This window comes from Bos javanicus, chromosome 10, assembly GCF_032452875.1.
Source record: "Bos javanicus breed banteng chromosome 10, ARS-OSU_banteng_1.0, whole genome shotgun sequence".
NCBI lineage: Eukaryota > Metazoa > Chordata > Mammalia > Artiodactyla > Bovidae > Bos > Bos javanicus.
In genome coordinates, this window is record NC_083877.1 from 42,154,097 (window position 1) to 42,179,735 (window position 25,639).

The 25,639-nt window shown below is 42.5% G+C and overlaps 1 protein-coding gene and 1 pseudogene across 1 annotated transcript; one reads left to right on the plus strand and one right to left on the minus strand.

The window, feature by feature from the left end:
• The first annotated feature begins 259 nt into the window (after positions 1–259).
• On the plus strand, positions 260–2,319 carry LOC133255226 (small ribosomal subunit protein uS19-like; annotated as a pseudogene).
• Positions 2,320–22,613: 20,294 nt separating this feature from the next.
• Positions 22,614–24,489, minus strand: RPS29 (ribosomal protein S29). Its single transcript, XM_061430942.1, has 3 exons — positions 24,379–24,489; positions 24,045–24,144; positions 22,614–22,717 (listed from the first exon to the last, which is right to left on the minus strand). Exons 1-3 carry the CDS (start codon positions 24,438–24,440, stop codon positions 22,709–22,711), a joined length of 171 nt encoding a protein of 56 aa, XP_061286926.1. The 5' UTR covers positions 24,441–24,489; the 3' UTR covers positions 22,614–22,708.
• Between the last annotated feature and the right edge of the window lie 1,150 nt (positions 24,490–25,639).

Below are 25,639 nucleotides of genomic sequence, written 5' to 3' on the forward strand. Positions count from 1 at the left end.
ACAGCGAACAGCACACAATATAGATACTCTGTATCCATTAAGTGATGTGCTCCTAAATCAGGTGCTTACCATTGTAATCATACAGTCAGTGCAACAAACGGGGGGGTTGATTTAAGAGAGCAAGACATTACCCGGAGACAGAACAAGACCAAGACCTGGAGTATTTTAAAAACCTAGCTCTAACTTTCAATTTTCTCATTTGAAATTTTATAATAATGATCGATGCCCCAACTACCTCACAGAGCTTTTGGAAGGTCAAATGAGACAAGCGCATGAGTATGCCTTTTTGAAATGCAGCACAGATCCTTTCCAAGGAGCCGACAAGACGGCGGAATTGGAACAGAATTAGAAGCGGACCATCCGCAAGTTCACCTACCGTGGCGTGGATCTCGACCGTGTTCTACGACCTGGACATGTCCTACGTACAAGCAGCCGTAAGGCGAGCGGCGGCGGTGGCTGCTGAACCGCGGCCTCCGGCGGAAGCGAGACTGGTTGCTGAAGCGGCTGCGCAAGGCCAGGAAGGATGCGCTGCCCCCGGAGAAGCCCGAGGTGGTGAAGACGCACCTGCGCAAACGGATCTTCCTGCCACAGATGCTGGACAGCATGATGAGCGTCTACAACCGCAAGACCTTCAGTTCAGTTCAGTTCAGTTCATTTCAGTCGCTCAATCGTGTCCGACTCTTTGCGACCCAGTGAATCGCAGCACGCCAGGCCTCCCTGTCCATCACCAACTCCCGGAGTTCATTCAGACTCAGTCCATAGAGTCAGTGATGCCATCCAGCCATCTCATCCTCTGTCGTCCCCTTCTCCTCCGGCCCCCAATCCCTCCCAGCATCAGAGTCTTTTCCAATGAGTCAGTTCTTCGCATGAGGTGGCCAAAGTACTGGAGTTTCAGCTTTAGCATCATTCCTTCCAAAGAACACCGAGGACTGATCTCCTTCAGAATGGACTGGTTGGATCTCCTTGCAGTCCAAGGGACTCTCAAGAGTCTTCTCCAGCACCACAGTTCAAAAGCATCAATTCTTCGGCCCTCAGCTTTCTTCACAGTCCAACTCTCACATCCATATATGACTACTGGAAAAACCATAGCCTTGACTAGACAGACCTTTGTTGGCAAAGTAATGTCTCTGCTTTTCAATATGCTATCTGCTGCTGCTAAGTCGCTTCAGTCGTATCAGACTCTGTGCAACCCCATAGACAGCAGCCCACCAGGCTCCCCGTCCCTGGGATTCTCCAGGCAAGAACACTGGAGTGGGTTGCCATTTCCTTCTCCAATGCATGCAAGTGAAAAGTGAAAGTGAAGTCCCTCAGTCGTGTCCAACTCCTAGTGACCCCATGGACTGCAGCCTACGGGGCTCCTCCATCCATGGGATTTTCCAGGCAAGAGTACTGGAGTGGGGTGCCATTGCCTTCTCCAAATATGCTATCTAGGTTGGTCATAACTTTTCTTCCAAGGAGTAAGCATCTTTTAATTTCATGGCTGCAATCACCATCTGCAGTGATTTTGGAGCTCAAAAAAATAAAGTCTGACACTGTTTCCACTGTTTCCCCATCTATTTCCCATGAAGTGATGGGACCAGATGCCATGATCTTCATTTTCTGAATGTTGAGCTTTAAGCCAACTTTTTCACTCTCCTCTTTCACCTTCATCAAGAGGCTTTTTAGTTCCTCTTCACTTTCTGCCATAAGGGTGGTGTCATCTGCATATCTGAGGTTATTGATATTTCTCCTGGCAATCTTGATTCCAGCTTGTGCTTCTTCCAGCCCAGCGTTTCTCATGATGTACTATGCATATAAGTTAAATAAGCAGGGTGACAATATACAGCCTTGACGAACTCCTTTTCCTATTTGGAACCAGTCTGTTGTTCCATGTCCAGTTCTAACTGTTGCTTCCTGACCTGCATACAAATTTCTCAAGAGGCAGGTCAGGTGGTCTGGTATTCCCATCTCTTTCAGGATTTCCCACAGTTTATTGTGATCCACACAGTCAAAGGCTTTGGCATAGTCAATAAAGCAGAAATAGATGTTTTTCTGGAACTCTCTTGCTTTTTCAATGATCCAGCGGATGTTGGCAATTTGGTCTCTGGTTCCTCTGCCTTTTCTAAAACCAGCTTCAACCTGGTGGAAATCAAGCCTGAGATGATTGGCCACTACCTAGGCGAGTTCTCCATCACTTCCAAGCCCATGAAGCACGGCGGGCCAGGCAAGGGGCCAGACACTCCTCCCGATTCCTCCCTCTCAAGTAGCCTGCTGGCCAACGGAGGCAGAGACTTCTAAAAATAGATAATTTTTTTAAACACAGTATAAAATATATCCACAGTGCCAGAATGCCTAGGGTCCAAATACAATCCCACCAGTTTTTGGCCATGTGAACTGGAGTAAATTATTCAACTTCTCTGTGCCTAAAGTTTCTCATCTGTAAAGTGGAAAGAGTAGGGGGGCCCTCATCATGGCTTTTAACTAATGACTAGCTGAGGTGAGGGTACAAAAGCCCTCCTCCATTCCTAGCAATGAGACAAAGTACCATTTACACTCCAGAGCCCCCAGACATCACGCTGAGACCATACTTCACCTGATATCCCATCCTTGTGTAGTACCTTCTCTTTTCTTACTCTGCTTCCCTCTCTCCCTTACCAGTTTTCCTTAAGAACATTCTCTTAATAAACCTCATGCACACAAATCACTTTTGCAGACTCTGTTTTTATAGAGCCCAAACTAAGTTCAGTACTATTCACACGGAGTTGCTGATTATACAAGTAGAGCACTGGAAACAGTGCCTGGCATGTAGTAATTTCTCAGTAACACTGAGTAGAAAAGGGGCCAGAAAACACAGTCACATGGTAATCACAATAATGATGTTACAAAACCCCTGGCTTACCGGGGAGGCTCAGGAGGCACGGGATATGTGTACTCATAGCTGACTCACATTGTTATACAGTGGAGACTGGCATAGCATCGTGGAGCAATTATACTCTAATAAAAAATAAATTTAAAAAAATGTTTAAAGAAAAAACCTGGCTTGCAGTTAACATGTATGGAGATTAAAAGTCCTGTCTCTTGAAGTAATACCATTTGCAGCAACATGGATGGACCTAGAGAGTGTCAAACTAAGTGAAGTAAGTCAGAAAGACAAAGACAAATCCCATATGATAGACACAGCAAACAGCCTGTGGTTGCAGGCAGGGAGTGGGGAGGATGGATTGGGAGTTTGGAAATTATGTGAAAAATAATATATATGTGTATGACTGAATCACTCTGCTGTACAGCAGAAGTTACGACAGCACTGTAAACAATTATACTTCAATAATTTTTTTTTAAAAAAGACATCCCTCTATCCTAACAAGTAAAAAGCTGAACAGACTGAAAAATCAGCAACTCGACTTAGATCTGGCAGAATTGAGGTTACAAGGTAACACCCCTAAAACTGGAGAGACAGACAGGGGGATACTGAGAATTACAACTTATTAGAGCAGAAATCCACAGGCAGAAGGCTCCACAGAAACAGTTGCTGGGGTACGAAAACCTGAACTGTAATTGACAAATTGCTGGAAGCTCAGGGTGGATATGGAGAAAGCAATGGCACCCCACTCCAGTACTCTTGCCTGGAAAATCCCATGGACAGAGGAGCCTGGTAGGCTGCGGTCCATGGGGTCGCTAAGAGTCAGGCACGACTGAGCAACTTCACTTTCACTTTTCACTTTCATACATTGGAGAAGGAAATGGCAACCCACTCCAGTGTTCTTGCCTGGAGAATCCCAGGGACAGAGGAGCCTGATGGGCTGCCGTCTATGGGGTCGCACAGAGTCAGACAGGACTGAAGTGACTTAGCAGTAGCAGCAGCAGGGTGGATAAATCTGAGAGATGAAAATCCCAGGTGGACCCAATCATTGGATGTGGGGGTGGGGAATAATGGGGGGGTGGGGATTCTATGAGTTTTACCTCCAGGAGCTCTTCCAGGTTCTTACAGTGAAGAAATGAAAAAAAAAAAAAAAATCCCCTGGTGCTTCCTGCATGGGGAGGGGGAAAGTAACCATTTTGAAATAATCAGAGTATCCTGTTCTAACAGAGCTTGCCCTCAAGAGAAATTATTTTACCAGATCCTAAATTATTGGGGTTTTATCAGAGCCTATTTAACCCAGCAGAAGGGAAATGCCCAACTCTAATCCCTCTAGCCATCCTGCCCCTCCTAAGATGGTGGGGACACTTGTGAAGTTCACAGTCCTGGGGTACAGGCTTGCTAAGAGACTGATACTTAATCATAGGACTGTAGAACACTTCCTCTGCCCCCACAAAAAAAACTTACCACCACATCCCTGAAGGACTATTTCCTGGAGTTCCTTTTAACCAATACATCACATCCCACTTTGAACAAAAAATCACAAGACATAATAAAATGCAAAAAAAAAAAAAACCAGTTTGAAGAGAGAAAGCAAGCATCAGAAGCAAACTCAGATATGGCAAAGATATTGAAATGATCAAATGGGAATTTAAAACAACCGTGATTGGGAATTCCCTGGCTGTCCGGTGGTTAGGACTTGGCACTTTCATGGCCAGGGCCTGGGTTCCATCCCTGATGGGGCAACTAAGGTGGTGCAGCCCTCCCCACCCCCACCGCACCCCCACAAAAAACAACTCTCTCAATATATTAAGGACTGTAATGGAGGTTGAGTTTAATTTCTCTCTGATTCAGTATGGACTGGACTTACTGGATCACATCTATTGAATAGATTAAAGCAGAAGTGATAGGATGTCTCTTCCAATAGTAGGTTATAGAAAGACTGGAGTTTCCATCTGGGGTGCTTTCACCACCTCCTTCTTTGTCCTAGATCCTGTACTATTGAGGAAGCCCTACAAAAATGTTCACGTGACAAGGAGCTGTAGCTGCTGCCAACAACGCCCATGAGACATCTTGAAAACGGACCCTTCGGCTCTTCACATGATGGCAGCCCTGGCCGACCAGTTAACTGCAACCTCACAAGAGATCAGGAGCCAGTGTCTGGATTCTTGACCCACAGAAACTGTGACCCTAGAAATGTTTGTTGCTTTAAGCTGCCAAATCTAGGACAATCTGTTACACAGCAATCGATAGCTGACCACATGGAAAGATAGTAAAATTCCAGATAGCAATGGTTTGATAGAAGAATAAGGGAGAAACACCAAGACCATGGACAGAATGAGATGGACTGAAAATGGAGTTACCTATGTGTATGAAGAGCATCAGAAAATGAAACTGGAGAACACAAATCTCACCATGTTGGTACTGGAAAAGTCAAAATAAATATAATCTACAGGAAACTCAGTGGTGAAACCGGATCCCTAAGCTCAGTGAGGTGGCTCTGCTATTAAAGGGAGCACTGCCAGTAGAAGCCCAGTGTCTTTAAAGCAAATGCAAAGTGTCATTATGAAGGAGAGAGCGAAAACAGAAAAGCCTTTCCTTGGGGAAAGAGAGCAAAGGCAAATAATCAGTCTTTAAAAAAAAAAAAAATCCAGAATGAATGCTTTACTCTTCTCCTGCTAGAACAAGGGTATCAGATAATTCAAATTCTTTGTATTGAAGGTTGCTTTTTCTGGTCACCTGAATATAAATTAATAAGATGTTCCTATATAATTCAGTCTTAACTGAAAGGATTTCAAAGAAACTTTCCAAAGTCATTAGACACGAATACAGTCCCCAGGACTCTCAACTTTTCCAAGGTGTCTCGATAGCTTCTTTCCCAAAGTTTCCTTTACTCTCGGATGACCCTGCTCGTCCTCCTGACAGAAGAGGGTGTTGAAGGCTAACAGGGCTGATCCAAGTTCTGCTCTCAGCTCCGTCTAAGCAGCCACAGGAACTCAGATAAGACCTTTCTCTTTTGCAGCTTCTTTCCTTATTTGTCACAGTGTTGACAATGCCATGCTTCACAGCACTGATGTCAAACAGATTACAGAGAGAAAAAGCACTTGGCCAACTGTAAAGCGCGGCACAAAGAGAAAATGGGGATTCCTTTCAGCTGCCACGTCTCCCAAAGAACCCTGTCTCTCAGCCACTGTCAACTCCTCAGTCATTGCAGACCTTTTATCAGCAGGAAATGCTTCTCTCCGACATTTGCTGTCTCTTTGATTAGAACCATAACAATATCCCTGCGCTTTCAGCACGCCGGCCCACCTCCCTTACTCGCCTGTGGCTGGTGTTATTATTTCTGCCTTCCCTCCGGCTGCTCTCAGAGTTTCCTTTTACTCCCTCTCTGCCTCCTTTCACCTGGGAGATAGTTCCCCCCAGAAACCGCTTCAGCAGTATTTTGAGGAAACCACTGTGGAGTCGTTCTGTTTTCATTTTCCCGAGAATAGCTGCCTGCTGGGTGAGAACTCGTTCTCCACTGTGCTGCCGCCCTAAAAATCGGCTCTGAATTGTCTGGCCAGCGCAGTCCGGAACTACTGTGGATCAGGGATACTGAAATTCTGAACAACATCTTCTCACTTTCCTAAGACACCGAATTCCCCAGTATTCTAAATCCAGGATGCTTCATCTCCCTCCAACCTGGCCTGCACCCTCTTTTCCATGGAGGGACTGTTGGTGGTTCAGAACATGGACTTCCGAACCTTTCCGTGCTTCATTTCTCAGGAGGATCGTGTTAACTGCCTGCCAAGGTCACAGGTCAGCACGAAGTAAGACAATATATAGGGGCTTCCCTGGTGGCTCAGTGGTAAAGAATCCACCTGCCAATGCAGGAGACGTGGGTTCAAGCCCGGATTCAGGAAGATCCCATGTGCTGTACAGTAGCTAAGCCCCTGCACCACAACTAGTGAGCCTGTGCTCTAGAGCCTGGGAGCTGTAGCTACTGAGCCCACATGCTTAGAGCCGGAGCTCTAAGACAAAAGAAGCCACTGCACCAAGAAGCCCACACACCACAAAGAAAAGTAGCCTCTGAAGTAGCAACTGAAGAAAAGCCTGCAGAGCAACAGAGACCCAGCCCAGCCAAAAGAAATAAATAAAACTTAAATACATGTATATATATATATATTTTAAAAGACAATATACAGTATGTTTACAGGTGTGCCAGGCACAGATATGGCCTCCAGGAAGGCACTGTTACAATAGAATTACTGTTCACAGGGTTTCAGTTCCTCTTCCAAGCTACCCTAGCTTCTTCGCTCCGCAGCCCTTTCTCCCCGCCACCCCTACCCCACCACTTCCTTCCTTGCCTCAGATCCCAAAAGGCCCCAGCAGGGCCTCCCTCCTCTGCAGAGTGCCACTGCGCCAGCCTACAACACTGTCTCCCTCAGTGAATGCCCACAGCTCTGTCTCTGCCACTCATGGGGAAGTAGTCCCCTTCTTCCTTCTGTTCATTATCTTTCTTTGTATGCTGTTATTTAACCCAAGCAGGCTTTATTTGCTGACACTGTGGATTGTTATCAATATTTTATCAGACTTCCACCCAGGCCCAGTAATGAAGATGCTGAATTTTAAAACAATGTAAATAAATACCAATGAATAACACTACAAAGAGGAATGTTGGCTAAATTTAGGGTCCAAAAGTGAGTCTCATTTTCCTCAGGGCTCCCTTTATACCTTCTAGAGCTGTTCTTATTAATAAAGAAGATTCAGTTCCCACACAGATTTATCAGTAAAATTATCAGAAATGGAAATAACATAAAATATGTAGATGTGTTCTGAAAAGGTGGCAAGAGGATTCTACAGTTTAAAAAAATATATAAGTAGATAAAAGTCATTAGATTCTAAGTAAGGTAAGGTCAACTGGCTGGAAATTACAAAATAAACACCTGGGAGGCTCAATTTTTAAAACCAGAAAAATACTGAGGTAAAGTTAGTAAAGTTGTTGAAAAAGAGAGCTGGCTATAAACATCAAGGAGGAGTAACCAGGAGAGAGAGAAGTTCCACCATGTAATCTGTGCCCAAGACCCAGGAGTGGGTTTCTGTCAGTCCTCACAAACTAGGGATGCCTTCTAGAGTGGAGACACATTCCTTTGCCCCTCTTCCTGGCCCTTCCTGGCCCTGACCAACGAGACAAATAAGGGGTATTTTCAAAGTCAGTATTAAAAAGAGACCAAGGGTGATTTCAAGGGTCACCCAGGGAAATCTCTCCCCACTTACTTGCTGATTCCTGAAAAGTTCTTTCTGCTCTAAGTAGAGACTGAGGCTGAATATGTGAACACAGTTCCACACACTGATGAACAATCTACAAATGCACACAGGGCTAAGCCATGTTTTCTGGGTTTTATTGGGAAAAGTGAAAGTGTTAGCTGCTCAGTCATGTCCGAATCTTTGCAACCCCATGGACTGTAGCCCTCCAGGCTCCTCTGTCCATGGGATTCTCCAGGCAAGAATATTGGAGAGGACTGCCATTTCCTTCTCCAGGGGATCTTCCCAACCCAGGGCCTGAACCCGGGTCTCCCTTTATTGGGAAGAAAGGAATCAAAAAGACCAGTATGGAATGAGACCCCAGAAGTGATCAACTAGCTTTGAACTTCAAACAAAATAAAGAGAATTTGTGTTCCAGGATTGCCTCCACTAGGTTTGCTGGTATGTTTGCAGGGAGCTCTGCTAGTTAAGTTACTTTGTGACTCCCGTAAAGTTGTGGATTCACTTGGGCCAGCCCTGGAACTGTGCCATGATCAAACAAGCACAGTGTTTAGTAGTAAGAATAATTTTAAAGATATTTCCTCCAATTCCTCAAAGAGTGTTGAAGAGGGTTGTCATGGACCAAATCGCATGCCACCTGCACAAAATTCCTAGGTTGAAGCTCTGGCCACCAATGGGACTGCATTTGGAGATAGGACATTGAAGGAGGTATTTAAGATTAAAAGAGGTCATAAGGGTGGGGCTCCAATACAACAAGAAGAGAACACCAGGAGTGCAGGCAATGCAGAGGGAAGAACATGTGAGCACGCAATGAGGAGGCATGGTCTGCAAGCCAGGAAGAGAAACCTCACTAGAAGCCAACCCTGCTGGCTCCTTGATCTAGGGACTCCAGCCTCCAGAAATGTGAAAAAGCAAATTTTTCTTATTGAAGCCACCCAGTTTGAGATATTCTGTTATGGCAATCCAAGCATATGAATACAAATGCCTCGTTTATAACCAACACACACACACAAACACACACATACACATCTCCCCATAGGGAGATAAAGAACCCAAGTTGACCCTTGCAGAGTCCTCTTGATGGACTCCAGGGTGCAGGATGGAAAGTCCACAGATTCTCTCATATTAATACTTTTTATCCCATCTCAACACAGTCATTAAAATAGAAAGAATATCTCTTCCTGGGGCATTCATACACTCAGGTCAACACACACTTATTATGCCCCTGCAATGACACACACTAGGACCTGGGATACAAAGATGAAGATGTCTGCTTTCAAGGCTCTCATAGCAGACTCACCAGTCACTGGGTCTGAGGCCACTGGAACTGGCTGCTCCTTCCTGGTTACCCTCTGCCCACCTCGGCAGGGGGGTGCAGAACATGCCTCTGAGCCTTAAGTCCTATAGTCTCCAACTCTGTGGATGGATTGGGCTTGGGCAACTTTCCTATCTTGTCTGCTTCTAAGATGTTTTTACCTCTGTGATATGGGTACCATTGTAAGCTCCATTTTTACTAATAAGAAAAATGAGACAACGAAACGCTATGACTGGGCTGAGGTCATAAGCCTGAGGATTGGAAGCTTGGTGACTCCACAGTTCCAGGCGCCTATTACCCTATTATATTCTTCCTTGGTTGCATAATCTGTAATCAATTGTCTTAAGTATTTAAGTCATTTGCATTTGTTACTAAGCATCATAATTTAAGGGCTTCCCCTGGTGGTAAAGAATCTGCCTGCAATGTAAGAGACCCGGGTTCAATCTGGGTCAGGAAGATACCTGAAGAAGGAATGGCTACCCACTCTGGTATTCTTGCCTGGAGAATTCCATGGACAGAGGAACCTGGCAGGCTACATTCCATGGGGTTGCAAAGAGTTGGACATGATTGAGCAACTAAACCTATTTAATCATAAAGGATTTGATGTATACTTTACAGGTGAGACCATAAGGAAGAGAAGCCTAAATAACAGGGTAATCATTAAAAGGGCTTGGAAGACACTCTTCATCCAGGCTCATGCCAACTCCATGCTTCTAATACACCCCCTACCCCACTGACAACCCCACAAAAGGGTTAAAGAACACTTTTGCATGAACTTGGTTATGATAATCAAATTCCTGTCATAGTGGACAATTGTCCTGATTTTTTTTAACCTTGAAAATTGTTCCTCTTACAAACTAGGGGTTAAGGCATGTTTCTGTAGTGTAGTGGTTATTATGTTCGCCTGACAAACTAGGGGTTATCAGTGGGGAGAGAGTGGGGCAGGGGCAAAATAGGGGTAGGGTATTAAGAACTACAAACTATTAGGTATAAAATAAGCTACAAGGATATATTGTACAACACAGGGACTATAACCAATATTTTATAATAACTGTAAATGAAGTATAACCTTCAAAAAGTGAATCACTATATGTACACTTGTAACATACAATATTGTACAGCAACTCTACTTCAATAAAAGAAAAAAAAAATTGTTCCTCTTAAAAACAAAGTAGACTGGTGGTTACCAGGGAGTCAGGGTGGGAGAAATGGGGAGACCATGGCCAGAGGGTACAAACTGTCATAATATTAACAAGTTCTAGGAATCTAATGTACAGCATGGTGACTACAGCTAATAATACTGTATCATACACTGAATGTTGCTAAGAGACTAATCTTAAATGATCTTACCACCAAACAAGTGGGTAATTACCTGATAGGGTGTTTCTGTGATGGAGGTGTTAGCTAATGCTGTGGTGAGTAGTAATCATTTTGCAATATGTAAATATATTGTATCAAACACTGCAAACTTTACAAATACACAATGTTATATGTCAATTATATCTCAGTAACCTGGAAAAAATTGTTCCTCCTAAACCTCCTAAACATCACATTCAACTGCCTCTTTTCTATCATTCAGACAGGTAAACAGGAATTTCTTTTTTTTTTTTTAATGAAGACAGGGTTTATCTTCTCTCCAACCCCACATAAAGCCTTTAACTGTGTGATTACTCTGCCATCTAGCTTCCTAAGCCTATATGGCTGTTCATGAGACTATCCTGGGGCATATTAGGGCTAAGCACTGCTTTGGCTTAAAATGCATTATTTTAGATTACTTAACAACCGCTCAGTGATCATACACACACATACACACAGCAGGAACAAGAAGCATGCTGTCTCTTCAACAGGAAGACATCCTTGTCAGAAAGGTCAGTCTACAAGGTGGTGAGAGAGAACTGAGCCCGTTGAGATTTCTGCTTGGAAAAAAAAAAAAAAGAACAAAGGAATAGCACTCCTTCTTTTCAAGAATCTGGAATGCAGATTTTAAGACTTAAAGTGAGTGAAGTTAACATGAAAAGCCACCATACAAAACACCAAGCATCCACGTGTTGACTAAATCTTCTAAATTTCGTTGAAAAGAGAAACTGCTTTGTAATAGCCTGTGTACGTTCTACAACAGTTTCTTTAAACTTGCTACACCTCAGCTACTCTCAGCTCAGTTCAGTTCAGTCGCTCAGTTGTGTCTGACTCTTTGCAACCCCATGGACTACAGCACACCAGGCTTGGCGTTGGTCCATCACCAACTCCCGGAGCTTGCTCAAACTCAGGTCCATTGAGTCGGTGATGCCATCCAACCATCTCATCCTCTGCGTGCCCTTCTCCTCCTGCCTTCAACGGGGAACAGAATTTGCCACCCTGGTTATTTTGTAAGAGACAGCAGACTCTTTGAAAACCAAACGTTTCTTTTGTAAGAAACGTTTACATTTGCAAGGAAAATCCCCAATGGTAAGGACAGCTCCCTCTCCAGATACCCAGTAGAGCAGGAGTGTTGGGCTGCAACCCACAGGCCCACAAGCCTTCTAGTTGCCCAGCCACAAGACCAAAGAAGGAGCCCAAAGGCAGCAACAGAGACATCAGTGATTTAGTGGAGAGGGAATCTTACAAGTCCAAAGCTAAAGGTCCTGGAGGAACACTACTGCAGACAGAAGACAGGACACACAGCCTCCTCCTCTGCTCCCTTCTCAACACTACACTTCTCAGGAGAACTCTGCCTCTGTCATTCTCCACATAGACTTACTAGCTCTATCTTATCCAGTAGACTGTAAGCATCATGACAGCAAGAACTGTGAACATTTTTTTTTTTTTTTTTGCCATCACTTTATCCCTGGTACTTAACATAGTCGCTTGCACTAATGAGGCAGTTCATATATATTTGTGAAATGAAGGAATGAATGCATGCATGAGCATATCTTTCTTCACTGGATTGACTATAGAGTTATAGAATTCAAGCCAGGACTTTCTAATCCTAACACTCATCCTCACCTCTATCTCCACCCCACCATCACTGGGTTCCTTGAGGGGTAGCAGCAGTGGAATTTCTGGCATCCAGTTCTGAGCATCAGTGGTAACAGATGTTTTCACTAAAGAAGTTCCCTACCCCACAGTAATGTAAGACATCTTCTTGTCTGTGGCTTCAGACCCTCTGACCTTATATATTAATTAACTTTTAAGTTAAAAGAGAGAGAAAGAAGTACAAAGGTTATTATATAAATTTTAATTTTTTTTATATTTTAGGCTGTGCCACACAGCATGCAAGATCTTAGTTCCCCAACCAGGGACCCAGCCCATGCCCCCTGCACTGGGAGCACAATGTCTTAACCACTGTACTGCCAGGGAAGTCCCAACAGGTCATTATATGATCAAGGAGTCAATTCATTAAGAACATATAATAATGTTAAATATATTCTCACCTAACATTGAAGCATCTAAATATATTAAGCCAATACTAACAGATCTGAAAGGAGAAATAGACAACAACATAATAATAGTGGGGGACTTCAATACCTCTCTTTCAATAATGGATAGATAGATAATCCAGACAGAAAATCAATAATGAAACATTGGACTTGAACCATATTGCAGACCAAATGACCCTAACAGATATACATAGAACATGCTATTCAACAGCAGCAAAATACTCATTCTTCTCAAATACATAGAACAATGAAAACAGGGTACTGATCTCCAGAAAGAGTGTGACCTGTTTGGATACCCAAGGCACTCATTCCATAATGCTTTGATATTCTAACCCCTGGAACAGCAGAGCTCAAGTAGTCAACACACTCTTCAGACCCTGGGAGCCACGACCATTCCAACTCTTGGTGACTATTCAATGGGCCAACGAAAGTGAGATGTGTGCTCCTAGCGCATTCAGTCATCTCCTCGAGGGTCCTCAGATGCCTCAAGTCTTGCATCAAGTATCCAGTCTTTAAGGCCCTGTACCACCCTAAACCATCCACAGTCAACAGTCTGTGCACTTTTACACATTAACTCACTAGATACTTGCAACAGTTCCATAAGGTAAATCTGGTTATTATGCTTATTTTATAGATGAGGTTGCTGTCCTCTAGAAGGACCCACATTTCATTGACATTTTATTATGAAAATAACTAACCAATTACTGTGTTTAAATGTAAGAATGGAGGGCTTCCCTCGTGGCTCAGTGATAAAGAATCTACCTGACAATGCAGGAAACTCCGATTTGATCCCAGGTTTGGAAGATCCCACATGCAGTGGAGCGACTAAGCCCATGTGCCACAATTACTGAGCCTGTGCTCTAGAGCACGGGAGCAGCAACTACTGAGAAAACTGCAATGACTGAAGCTCAAGCTTTCTAAATCCTATGCTCCGCAATGGGAGAAGCCGCCACGATGAGAAGCCAGCGCACCACAATTAGAGTAGCCTGTGCTCAAGGCAACTAGAGAAAAGTCCATGCAGCAACAGAGACCCAGCACAGTCAAAAATAAAATAAAATAAAAAAGATAAGAGTGGGAATTTTCACTCAGACAGTAAGGGTTATTTTGGGTGATTAGGCAACACTGTAAACCAGCTATTTTCCACATAAATATAAAATCAAAGAAAGAGAAGTTGAACTTGCAAGGAGAGATTCTGAGGCATACGCTTGGATGGAGGTTGCCACAGCTGTATTAGATGCTGATCTATCCTACTTTACAGGCTCTCAAGAAATGAGCCTCGCAAATTGTACCTCCCAACTCCTCCGTCTCCACTTCTCTCCATCTCTGCCTCTCTCTCCCTCACTTCCTGGGAGGGCTTAGCTTTCGCCTGGCCCATCGGTGGAGGAATTGTATGACCTAGTAGTTCCAGGCAGACACAAGGATACTTCTCTTGACTCAGGCATCCACATGGCACAATTAGGTCTCAGAATCTAGTACCCTGTGCAGAGGCTATGCACTTAAGCTCCAATTTCTATCAAGAAGTTTGACAGACTTTTGTCTCATTTTCCCACAAAGCATTGCACTAGAAATATCCTGCAGGTAGCCTGGGGACTTGCCCAGTGTGGCTAGCATCGGAAGTGGGGGCAGTCTGGCTGTGGACCTATGACCTTTAACTTGTGAGGTGTGTGCTAACTCTAATTAGTTTAGTTCAGTTCAGTCGCTCAGTGGTGTCCGACACTTTTCGACCCCATGGACTGCAGCACGCCAGGCTTCCCTGTCCATCACCAGCTCCTGGAGCTTGCTCAAACTCATGTCCATCGAGTCGGTGATGCCATTCAACCATCTCATCCTCTGTCATCCCCTTCTCCTCCTGCCTTCAATCTTAGTTAATACCAGAATTAAATTTCAGTATACTGGTTGGTATCAGAACACTTTCCAATTATTATTACTTTTATAAGCTTTTTTATTTCCCCACTCCTTAATTGGTATATTTTGTGTTTTGGTAAATTTTGTATTTGTGACAATTACTTGAGGATCTTGTGGGGCAGTGGAACACACCATATTTTTTTTCTAATAAAACTAATGAAAAATTATTTTTATTTAACAGCTTTTAACCTAGTGGCAGTGTTTTCAGGAACAAATTAAAGTCATTAACAAGAGATAAGGTTATTTAGAAAACCTATAATGAAGGCTCCAAATGAGGAGCAGTCATCTCCATGAGGTGCTTCCTTGGTAATAAAGAAGCTAGGATACTCAAGAATCAGGTAATGAAGACTCCTGATCACGGAGAAAACTTTAAAGGAAATTGTGTTTAAGATTACTTACCCAAAAAGTTCCAAATATGAATACGTTTGTGAAAACGTATTCTTTTCATGATGGACTGAATGTATCATCTGTGCTAGCCATCCCTACTTAATCTGAGGGAATGGAAGTAGGAGTTAATTAGCATCAAAGGACAAACAGATGCACCACTATCATCTTAAAATGGGATTTGTGGGTATATGAAAAGAGACCACAAGATAAACCAGACTCAGTCTATGAAATGCAACTAACTGGATTGCCAAGAAACAGGTTCCATTTTTTCTTACTTGATGCTTCTATTGATTTGCCGTTGCTGCCATGAATGAATGTTTATCACTTTGTCAACTAGTCCTTTATTATGTAATCTTTTTATTATTTAGGAAATAAAACAAAACCTCCTTTAGCATTAACATAATGGGATATTACTCTTTATGGGCAACTATTAACAGTTTTAGTAACCTACATATCTTTGGTTCCCTGGGTAAAGGCTTATTGATTTTTCTAGCTCCTGCTGTTAATTCTTGATTTTTGGCAGTGGAGGCTCAGCTAGTCTACACAGGGAAGCTGTTTACACCATCAGCATAATTATTATTGGGTTGTATAATGTGCATGAGGCTACTGGTACTTAACACTCTTTACAACTTTATTAAGCAAGGCTGTTTCTTCCTTTCATTGCTGCAACATCTAAAACCATAAACATACCTATGCTCCGCAACAGTGATCCTGTTCTGAAACCTGGATTATACACAGTAAGAAGTTACACAGTAGCTACTGAATATGTACCTGTCTTAAAATGTGTTTGAAGAGGCCAATGAGATCCTGAATTACTGGCCCCAGAATCACTGTTACATATAAGCCGAAAAAAAGGCTGATGTTTCTCTTAACACTAATCTGTCTCCTCATCTCTCCAGGTATTTCTTCAGTCACCCCCCTTTCACTGGGACGTCAGCAACTCTAGTCACAGTCCCTGTTGACAGAAATTCATTCCTCCCTTTCCTTTTGTTAAAGCTGTTAAGTTCTAAGGTTATCTAAATTGTTGCAGGAAGGAGGACCCAAGAGTGGGCTCTTGTCTAACACTCAGAAATGAATTGTCCAAGGAGCCACATATACTGACAAAGCAAGAGGCTTTATTGGGAAGGGGCACCTGGGTGGAGAGCAGGAGGGAGAACCCAGGACTGCAATGTTGTGTGGCTGGCAATCTCGGGTTTTACAGTAATGGGGTTAGTTTCTGGGTTGTCTCTGGCCAATCACTCTAATCTCAGGGTCCTTCCCGGTGGCACACACATTGCTCAGCCAAGGATGCCAGTGAAAAGGATTCTGGGAGGTTGGTAAAACATATGGGCTGGTGTTTCTTCTCTCCTTTTGACCTTTCCCCAGTACTTCCAGGTGGTGGCAGCTTCTTAGTTTCACATTCCTTACCAGGACTCCTGTTGTTCCGGAGCTTGCCTGACTAAGAAGATGGCAGATGAATGTCTCAAAATAACCATTTTATTGGGGTCTTGGATGCCAGGTTCTTTTATAGATCAAGATGCAGGCAGGTAAGGAAACAAAGGAAAAAAGTCATTAATCTTGCAAATATTTCCTAGAATGGCAAGCCTCGGGCAGAGGATGTATTAATTTCTTCCTTCCTGCCATCTACAGGTGGACAGGGTTCTGAACAAAGGCACTTTAGTTTCACAGTCGGGCCAAGGGGCAGGATTCTCTGAGGCAGGCCAGTATGTTATTATTATAATTTTAAAAAGCAAAGGAAAGCTGTTTCCAGTTCCAAATGGGAGTCAGAACTGGCTTTTCCCTGCAACACCATTGTAAGCTAACACATACAAGAGGTTACTATTCTGCTGGGTGAGGGCGGGTGGTTTCAGTCAGTGGTTCCCCTAATAGAATTAATAAAGGTTTTACAGGCTTCACTGGTGGCTCAGTGGTTTAAAAAAAAAAAAAAAAATCACCTGTCAGTGCAGAAGACATGTGTTTGATCCCTGGGTCGGCAAGATCCCCTGGAGATGGAAATAGCAACCCACTCCAGTATTCTTGCCTGGTAAAGTCCCATAGACAGAGAAACCTTGAGGGCTACAGTCTACGGGGTTAGTCACACATGACTGAGAGACTAAATGACAACAATAACATTACAGTGAAACAGCTGAATGGCAGTCTGCTGAGCAACTAAGTGAGCTGACCAAGGACATCAAAGTACTGGTCAGGAGTCACCCAGAAAACGTCAGCAGCAGCATCCCTTAGATTCCAGCTGAATCTGGTAGCTGGCACCCAAGGGGGGATTTAAATTCTGCAAAGTAGCTCCAGACAGTGCGTTAGTCTTTACCATTGAAATAGAACTGGGAGTCTTTACAACTGACTTGTTATCTTTGTTATCTCTTGCCTGGAAGTTTGTCCTTTTGTTCTCCTAAGATTATTATTACTACGACTGTTAAGGACAAGGACTGTTCAAGGACAAGCATTGTGGCCAGGCTTAGATCACAAAATGGCTTAGCCAAAAAATGGCTTCTCTTCTCAAGAAAGCCATGACTGGTTCTCTTTCTCTGATGATCTCCTACCGATCTGCTGACAAAACAAGTCCAGGAAAGTGACCAACAGCAGACATTCCAAGGTAAAGGGAATGTTGGCCATTTTGGCCAGGAGGACAGCTTCCTAAAATGTATCCTTTGAACTCTTAGGATGGTGTCCAGTTGAGGACCCCAGCAGCCACTCTCAGAACCAGAGACATTTTAGTCCTTGCCCCATGATCAATGGTTCTGAAACAATCTAGGTAGGTTCGGGATTTCTTTGCAAGCAGATAAGATGTTTAGGGGATAAGGGGACCAATAGGAACAATGTGAGGGGTTGGGAGAACAGAAGGAGGGGGTGGGGCATTGTGGGTCTAAAGGCTTTCAATTCTTCTGTTGGGGAATCCAGCATTTGTTTATAGAACTCAGAAGGTCAAGTCTGGAATTAGCTCAAGGGAATGGTCACCATTGATGAACATAGTAGTCTGAATTTAAAACGATTTTCAGTAAAAACAAAGCCAGCCCTGCTTTCTTTGAATTATTTTCTCATTAACCAAATGACTTTAAATTGAGACATTATATGATAATTAGCCCATCTAGATAAATTTGTCAATTTCAATCCCAATTCTTTTAAAGCTCTTACAGACAGAGGACACCAGGAGCAAGCACAGCCAATAATCTAACCTTTGGCCCCAGTACATCTTTGATTGCTACCCATGTAAATACGCAGTGATATCAACAAACTGAGCCTCTAATTTCTAGATTAACCCTCAAGAAATATCTAGTAGCTCAGCCTTCTCTTTTTTCCCTTTTTCAATTTTTGTGGATATTGAGGAAATTCAAAACACCTTGTTTTACCCTTAGTCATTTCACTAGAACAGCTTTGTTCTGCCTACCCAAAAGCCCAATTCTCTAAGGTACCAATTTTTTTTTTTTTAAGGTACCAATTTTTAAAGACAGTTTTCAGCAAGAACTATGTCTCAGACAGAGGTTATGCAGAGCAAGCTAATTTAAAATTATCAGGGGCATTACCCATGTAGATAACTGTTGAAGGCCAGGGTCTCTGGTCTTTCTGAAATGGTAAAAAGGGTCCATAAAAAGTGAAAAAATAATGATGGCCAACCAAATTAAAGTCATTACCAAATCTGCTCATTCATTCATTGTATTTTTTTCTGCATGCCTGCCCTATGAAACATGCTATGCTGGGCACTGTTAGGATCTAGCTGGAGTGGAAATCAGAGAACATCAAAGATGGCCCTTAGATCCTAGAAGGAACAGTTCAAATAACAGGAATGGTTTCGCCTGAAATAAGGTTTCAGAAGATGAGAATCCTCATGACTAAATAATTAACCAGTTTTCTTGCAGAAGATTAGATTTGTTTTATATAGGACCACATAGAATCAATATCAATGGGTGGAAATCAATGGAAGAAAGTAACAAGAACTTGCTCTCAGAGCAATCTAAAGGTACAATCAGATGTGTGGGGAGGAGCAGAAGCCTAATTAGCAAAGATGTTACCTGGGACATTCTAAACTGCACCACTGGATACCCCACCTCTAAAACAAATCTTAATCTGATGCTTCAGAGCAAATCGCCTCTAACTCTATGACCCAAAGGCAATCACTGATAACATACTAGCAGGTTTTTTTCTATGCATTTTAACATAGTGAATTTATACCATATATACAATTTCCCACTTTTTATTGAAAATTTTCTGTGCTATTTTGTAGACTACCAATATTTACCAAAGTTTTCTCTGATTGTTGGACATTTAGAATTTAACAGGAAGAGCAAGAGTTCTCAAGACATCCTACTTGTGGTTTGAATCTCATTGTGCTTTCTTGGAAAAGGTCTTCTTTGTGCCTCACTTGCTTCATCTGTAAATGGGGATTATGCCTCACAGAGTTGTTTTATTAAAGGAGTTAATTTAAGTAAAGCATTAAGAACAGTGCCTGACACAGCATTCACTTTTTGTTTTATCAATTTTAGGTAAAAGCATTAAGTCTATGGAGAACTACTGTGAAAGACTTCAAAATGGACCAAAAGATTACTAGCTGTATTCCATGGAACTTAAATCTTTGCCTACACACTTTTCAGGTAAAGAACCCCGAGCTTTTGTGTTAAGAGCTATTTTACAACTTTCCAAGTTATACGTAAGTGATACAGACATACACATTGTCCACACACATTTACCCATAAACACGCACATTCATCTGGTGGATAACTAACTTCCCTTCTCTGTTAAAAAAAAAATTCAGTTTTGCATTTATTTATAAATTCATTATAAAAATCCTTGATTCACCTATTGTGATGCTTTCAATTCTCCTTTGAACCGGTAGAAAAATCTTACTGGTTTCATTAATGAGTTATGTAAAATCTTCAACAGGTCCTTTAACAGGCCCCATTCAGCCCAAACTCAGTAATGCAACTTAAGACTATATACTCTTTAATAGTAGTTTAAACCTCTCCTGTACAATCTATTGTGCTTTACCATCAACATTATTGAGCTTGGACTTACCTGGTGGTCCAGTCATTAGGACTCCAAACTCTCACTGCCAAGGGCCCAGGCTCAATCCCTGGTTAGGGAATTAACATCCCACTTGCAAGGTGTGGTCAATAAAAATTATCAATCTTCTACTAGCAAATTTAATTCAACTCTTCCAACAATTCAGTATCTACTATTAATACACACTGTATAATGCTACATGCTGTGGTAAATATGAAGATAACTTATTATCATGTAAATTCATCCTTTGGGGACAAGGTAGTCTTTCAACCTTTAAAATAGTACTTCCTGTCATGTAAATTCATCTTTGGGGACCAGAGGTACAGTCTTTCAACCTTAAAATAAGTGTGCTGTGGGTATTAAGAACATTAACACTGATGTCAGTCTCAAGTTTAGTCTTGACGCCATTCTAACTTAGGCAGACTTTGCTTAATCTCTAGCTTATCTTCTGCTTAATCTCTAGCTTTGTAACGATATCCACAATGTGGATGTGGATATCCACAATGTGGATATATCAATCCACGAATGTGGATTGAGACTCAAAAAAAAAATACACGTAAAAGCACTTAGCATAATGTCTCGCACATACATTTTTATTTTTTTGTTATCAGTTGATATACAATGTTGGGGCATATACATTTTAAAATAATCTTTCAGTTCAGTTCAGTCGCTCAGTCAAGTCCTGAGCGATCCCATGAACTGCAGCACACCAGGTCTCCCTGTCCATCACCAACTCCCGTTCACTCAAACTCACATCTGAGTCAGTGATGCCATCCAGCCATCTCATCCTCTATCGTCCCCTTTTCCTCCTGCCCCCAATCCCTCCCAGCATCAGTCTTTTCCAATGAGTCAACTCTTCCCATGAGGTGGCCAAAGTACTGGTTTCAGCTTTAGGATCATTCCTTCCAATCTTTAGCAGTAAGTTATTCAACTCTGAATAGAGATCATCTGCCCACACCAGCCTTCCTACCCACCACACCACAGGGCCAGGACTGGCTACAGAAGGTTCCCTTCCACACAATTCTCAACACACACACAATTCTTACAGGAGCACTTACCCAGGACTATCCCACTAGACCAGTTGTTCATCTTTCCCCCAGCTCCCATACCCAAATATATCAACTTCATTTACTTAAATCACTGTTTAGGCCTCTCCTCTTCACCTAAAATTTTTTACACTTGCTCAGCTGGTAATGCTTCTCACCCAGCCACTCTAACATAGAAAACTTTCCTGTTTTCATCTCCTCTCCCAAAATTCTATCCACTTCCTTATCCTGTTTGAAACCTGTTCCCTAGAAGTCCACCAACAGAATTACCATGTACTCCTGTGACTTAGGGCTAGTAAGAGCTGAATTTACCATGAAGCTCTTGAGACCTAAGCTTCAGGGTCCCTAACCTCCATGAGCTCAAGTCTTACACTGTGTTCAACTGTTTTTGGTTTTCTAACACTTTTTTGCTTTCCCTTCTACTCTATCATCTTACCTGCTCTTGGGAATAACCCAGAACAGCCTTCTGAATGTTTATCATTTAATCTCTAGACTTTAGGGTTAAGATCTCACCCAGAGAATGAGATCCCCAAACAGCAGATACTATTCATAACCTGAGAAAAGCCAGTCAAGCCTATCTTGTCATAGTTCAGTTCAGGGTTAGTCACTCAGTCTTGTCTCTTTGTGACCCCACACCAGGCTCCTGTCTATGGAATTCTCCAGCCAACAATACTGGAGTGGGTTGCCATTTCTTTCTCCAGGTTATTCAGTGACAATTCCACACCACCCACTGCAAGATCCCCACACAATAGCAACCCCCAGAGGGAGCCCAGGATAGGCTGTCAATTCCAGATGAACGCCTACTTCAGAGCTTAACACAAATGTCTAACAAGCATTTTAAATTCAATATGCCTGAAACTCAACACTTTTTCTTCCCTAAACCAAGCTAACTTTCAGTCCTAGCTCAAGAGTAACCCTTCCAGTTGCTCAGGCCAAAACCCATAGAATCTCTCGGTTCTCTCCCACACCTAATCCTTCAACAAATCCTGTCTTCCTCTTCAGAAGTCATTTTGACTTGTGTGCTAGTTGACTAGCTCAACTTTTATGCAGCCTGTTCTGATAGACCTTGCCCAACTAAAAGCTACTTTTGTTCTTAAGACCCATTTCACTTTTAATCATCTCACCCAAACACACTGAGAAATTCACAAGCTTTCTTGTAAACTGGTGAATTATCCCAAAAGCCAGGACTACTAAACACTAGGTAAACGCTCACAGCAGGTCTTTTTTTTTCCCCCAGAGCAGATCTTAATGACAGCAACCACTCAAGAGTCCAATTTGTCTCCGGTTATATGCTGGATGCTATATGCAGTGGGCACCTTAACTAAAAAAAAATGGCTTTTTTGAAGTATAAAGCTAAAACTGACACTACAAGAGTTCAGCATTAATACTTTAGCATAAGTCAGGGAAAACTAAAAAAAAAAAACTTATAAGCTGAATCCAGAGAAGTAAGTTTTTAAAAGATTTCACTCATATTTGAAGTTTTGAAAACTTTTATTTTATATACAAAGAGCTAGTATTGTTTCCGCCTAAGGTTGATGTGCTGGATGAGCCATCTAAGGAAGTTTGGTTAGTCCAACTGGAAAGAAAAAGAAAAAGGAAATTAATTAATTCAAAATGCCTTAAATATCACCATTTTATTCTCAGAAAGAAATGGTTCATTGTAGAATGAGGTTTAAACTGGAAACCTGACCCACCCAAACTAGTAATCCAGATCTAAATACCTTAAATATTTACTGAACACCTATTACAAGCTGCTCCATGAATCTCAGCTTGATTTGTTAACTGAATTTTAGTATTGGGAAACCCACTTCTACCTTCAAAGAAATTTCCCAGTAGAAAAACATGCTTCAGAAAATGATCCTTACCAAAAGCTCAGGACGTCATTAAGTAGTAACTAATTACACAGCTAATATTTTGTTACTCATAGTGTGCCAGACACTATTCTATGAGACATTCATAAATCATTTCATTTATTCTTAATCTCTGAGAAATGCGACACAAAACTGGCAGACTTTTGGCAGAATGGATGGGAGTCCATTCTCCCATCTGTGATACAGAGTTATTTCAACTTCCATAATTAACACTAAACATGTATTTCTTAACTATTTGGTCAAAATCAAAAGTTTAAGCTTAAGATACTTTGTCACAGAAATCGCACATTAACAATTCATCTCTGCTATTACATTAACAAATTGTACCCACGGTAACACTTCAACATAAGAACTTCTAATTTAAACAAATACGTTCTACTCAACATCGTTGCATTCTAATTGCTAATAAAAAGGTAGTGACAGAATTTTGTATCTCAAAGAGCCAGTTAGAAATTAATCTTCAATTTAAAAAAAAACACTAACATTTAAGTGACTTTTAGTAGCCAAGAAACCGTCACATAAAACTTTTTCAACAACCCTACTATTCATTTTTCACAGGAAAAAACTTAACTTTGAGCGACTTGACCAAAGTCATAAGACTATTAAATGACAGACCTCTGAATCCTAAAAAGGTCTATGTGGCCCCAAACCTCAAGCTCACTACATGACCCTATTCAATTATTTCAGGGCAGCGGTCAAGGCATGTATTTTGCCGAAAATTAACAAGATATGATTAGTGATTTAATGTTTCATTTTAGCGACTTCTGAAAAGTAATGTTTATCCAACATTACATATAGCACCTAAAACTAACAGAAATGGGTAAAAAGGTATTAGAAAAACTACTTTTCCACGCCTTCACATCCCCCTCAATCCTATTAAGATGACTGCCGAGCCTCTCAACTGTGTTGTCCGCTACAAAGGAAGGGCCCTGCTAGCTCAAAGAGAAAAACGGCACTGATCAAACGCCGACACCGAACTACCGGCTTGTCGCCCCTCCCTGAAACAGGAGACCATGGCGTCCGCCAGCGTACCTTAATGAAGCCGATGTCCTTCGCATACTGGCGGAAACACTGGCGGCACATATTGAGGCCGTATTTCCGGATCAGACCGTGCCGGTTGGAGCAGACCCGGCTGCAAAAAGAAACGGCGTTATAGCTAGTCACAGAAAATGAATTATCGGCACTCTGGGGGGCCACCACTCGCCCTGCAGGTCTCCACGGACCCATCGGAGGCCTGCAAATGGCGGCAGCCATCTCTCCGATTCCGTCTCCCACCTCGCGCCGCCTGTGGGCTCCTCTACACTATATTTCAAGCAGTGTCAGGCCCCAAAGCAACCCTTCCAAACAACCACATTCTGTTTCTCACCAAGAGCGAGAACCCTGGCCGAATTTTCTCGGATGGCTCCAGTAGAGCTGCTGGTGACCCATGTTGCCTTCTCGGCTGCAACGAGGTAAAAGGAACGAGGGAGCGTACGCATGCGCTCTTCAAAATTTTAGGACACAGTTTACCCAGAAGGCAGTGCTGATAAATGACGCATGCGCAATGTGTCCACGGAGTCTCGGGGGCCGAGAGAGGCTTGCAAATATTCTAGGCGGGCACAACTGATGACGTCACCACACCTCAGCCTCAAGTGTTGTCTTGCGCAGGTTTGCGATCGCCGGGCGCGGTGGCGCGCGCCTGTAATCCCAGCTACTCGGGAGGCTGAGGCTGGAGGATCGCTTGAGCTCAGGAGTTCTGGGCTGCAGTGCGCTATGCCGATCGGGTGTCCGCACTAAGTTCGGCATCAATATGGTGACCTCCCGGGAGCGGGGGGCCACCAGGTTGCCTAAGGAGGGGTGAACCGGCCCAGGTCGGAAACGGAGCAGGTCAAAACTCCCGTGCTGATCAGTAGTGGGATCGCGCCTGTGAATAGCCACTGTACTCCAGCCTGGGCAATATAGCGAGACCCTGTCTCTTTTGAGCCTCCAGGAAAGAGTTTTGAACTTTTAAGAAATAAACGATGTAACTATTCTGTTTTCTTGCTCGTCGTCTGAACCTTTATACATTCTTCTAATTAAAATTTTGCACTTGGAAAAAGGATTTTTTTTACTGAACTCAGCACTGACACCTACTGGAATAAAATTGCAAAATAACTTAAACTCAACTGTAATACTTAGGAGTGGACGGTAGGAGATGCTGTTTTGTTAGACAACTTCGTTTTAACTGGCACACAACTTCTAGGGAAACCTACACTATTCCAGAATGACAAGAGACAATGTCTTTAATATTTAAGTGTAGCTAGTTGAGTTTAAAGTAAGAAAAAGCAAATAGCCAATGTGTGCTGCTTTGACTAGATGACTCGGTAATAAAACAACTTGTGAAAACCAAATGCCATCCAATAAACTAGCGAAAACTGTCCCTAAAATCCACGTAGTCATTTATAATGCCTCTAAATAAACCTAAAATTATACATGGCTCTGATATCAAAGCTTTAACCAGATCTATAAAATGTACCACAAGGTGCAATAATGCAGAAAATTTTTACACATGAACTCTTATACTAGAATTGAAATACCATACCTCTTGAAGATATATTGTTACAGGTCTAGTGCCCCTCCCAACCTAAATTAGGCACTTTGTTACCTGG

Coding starts and splice junctions, on each gene's coding strand:
- RPS29 (XM_061430942.1), bottom strand. CDS start 24,440: ATGGGTCACCAGCAGCTCTACTGGAGCCATCCGAGAAAATTCGGCCAG. Junction 24,145..24,378: donor GGCCAGGGTTCTCGCTCTTG/GTGAGAAACAGA, acceptor TTCTTTTTGCAG/CCGGGTCTGCTCCAACCGGC.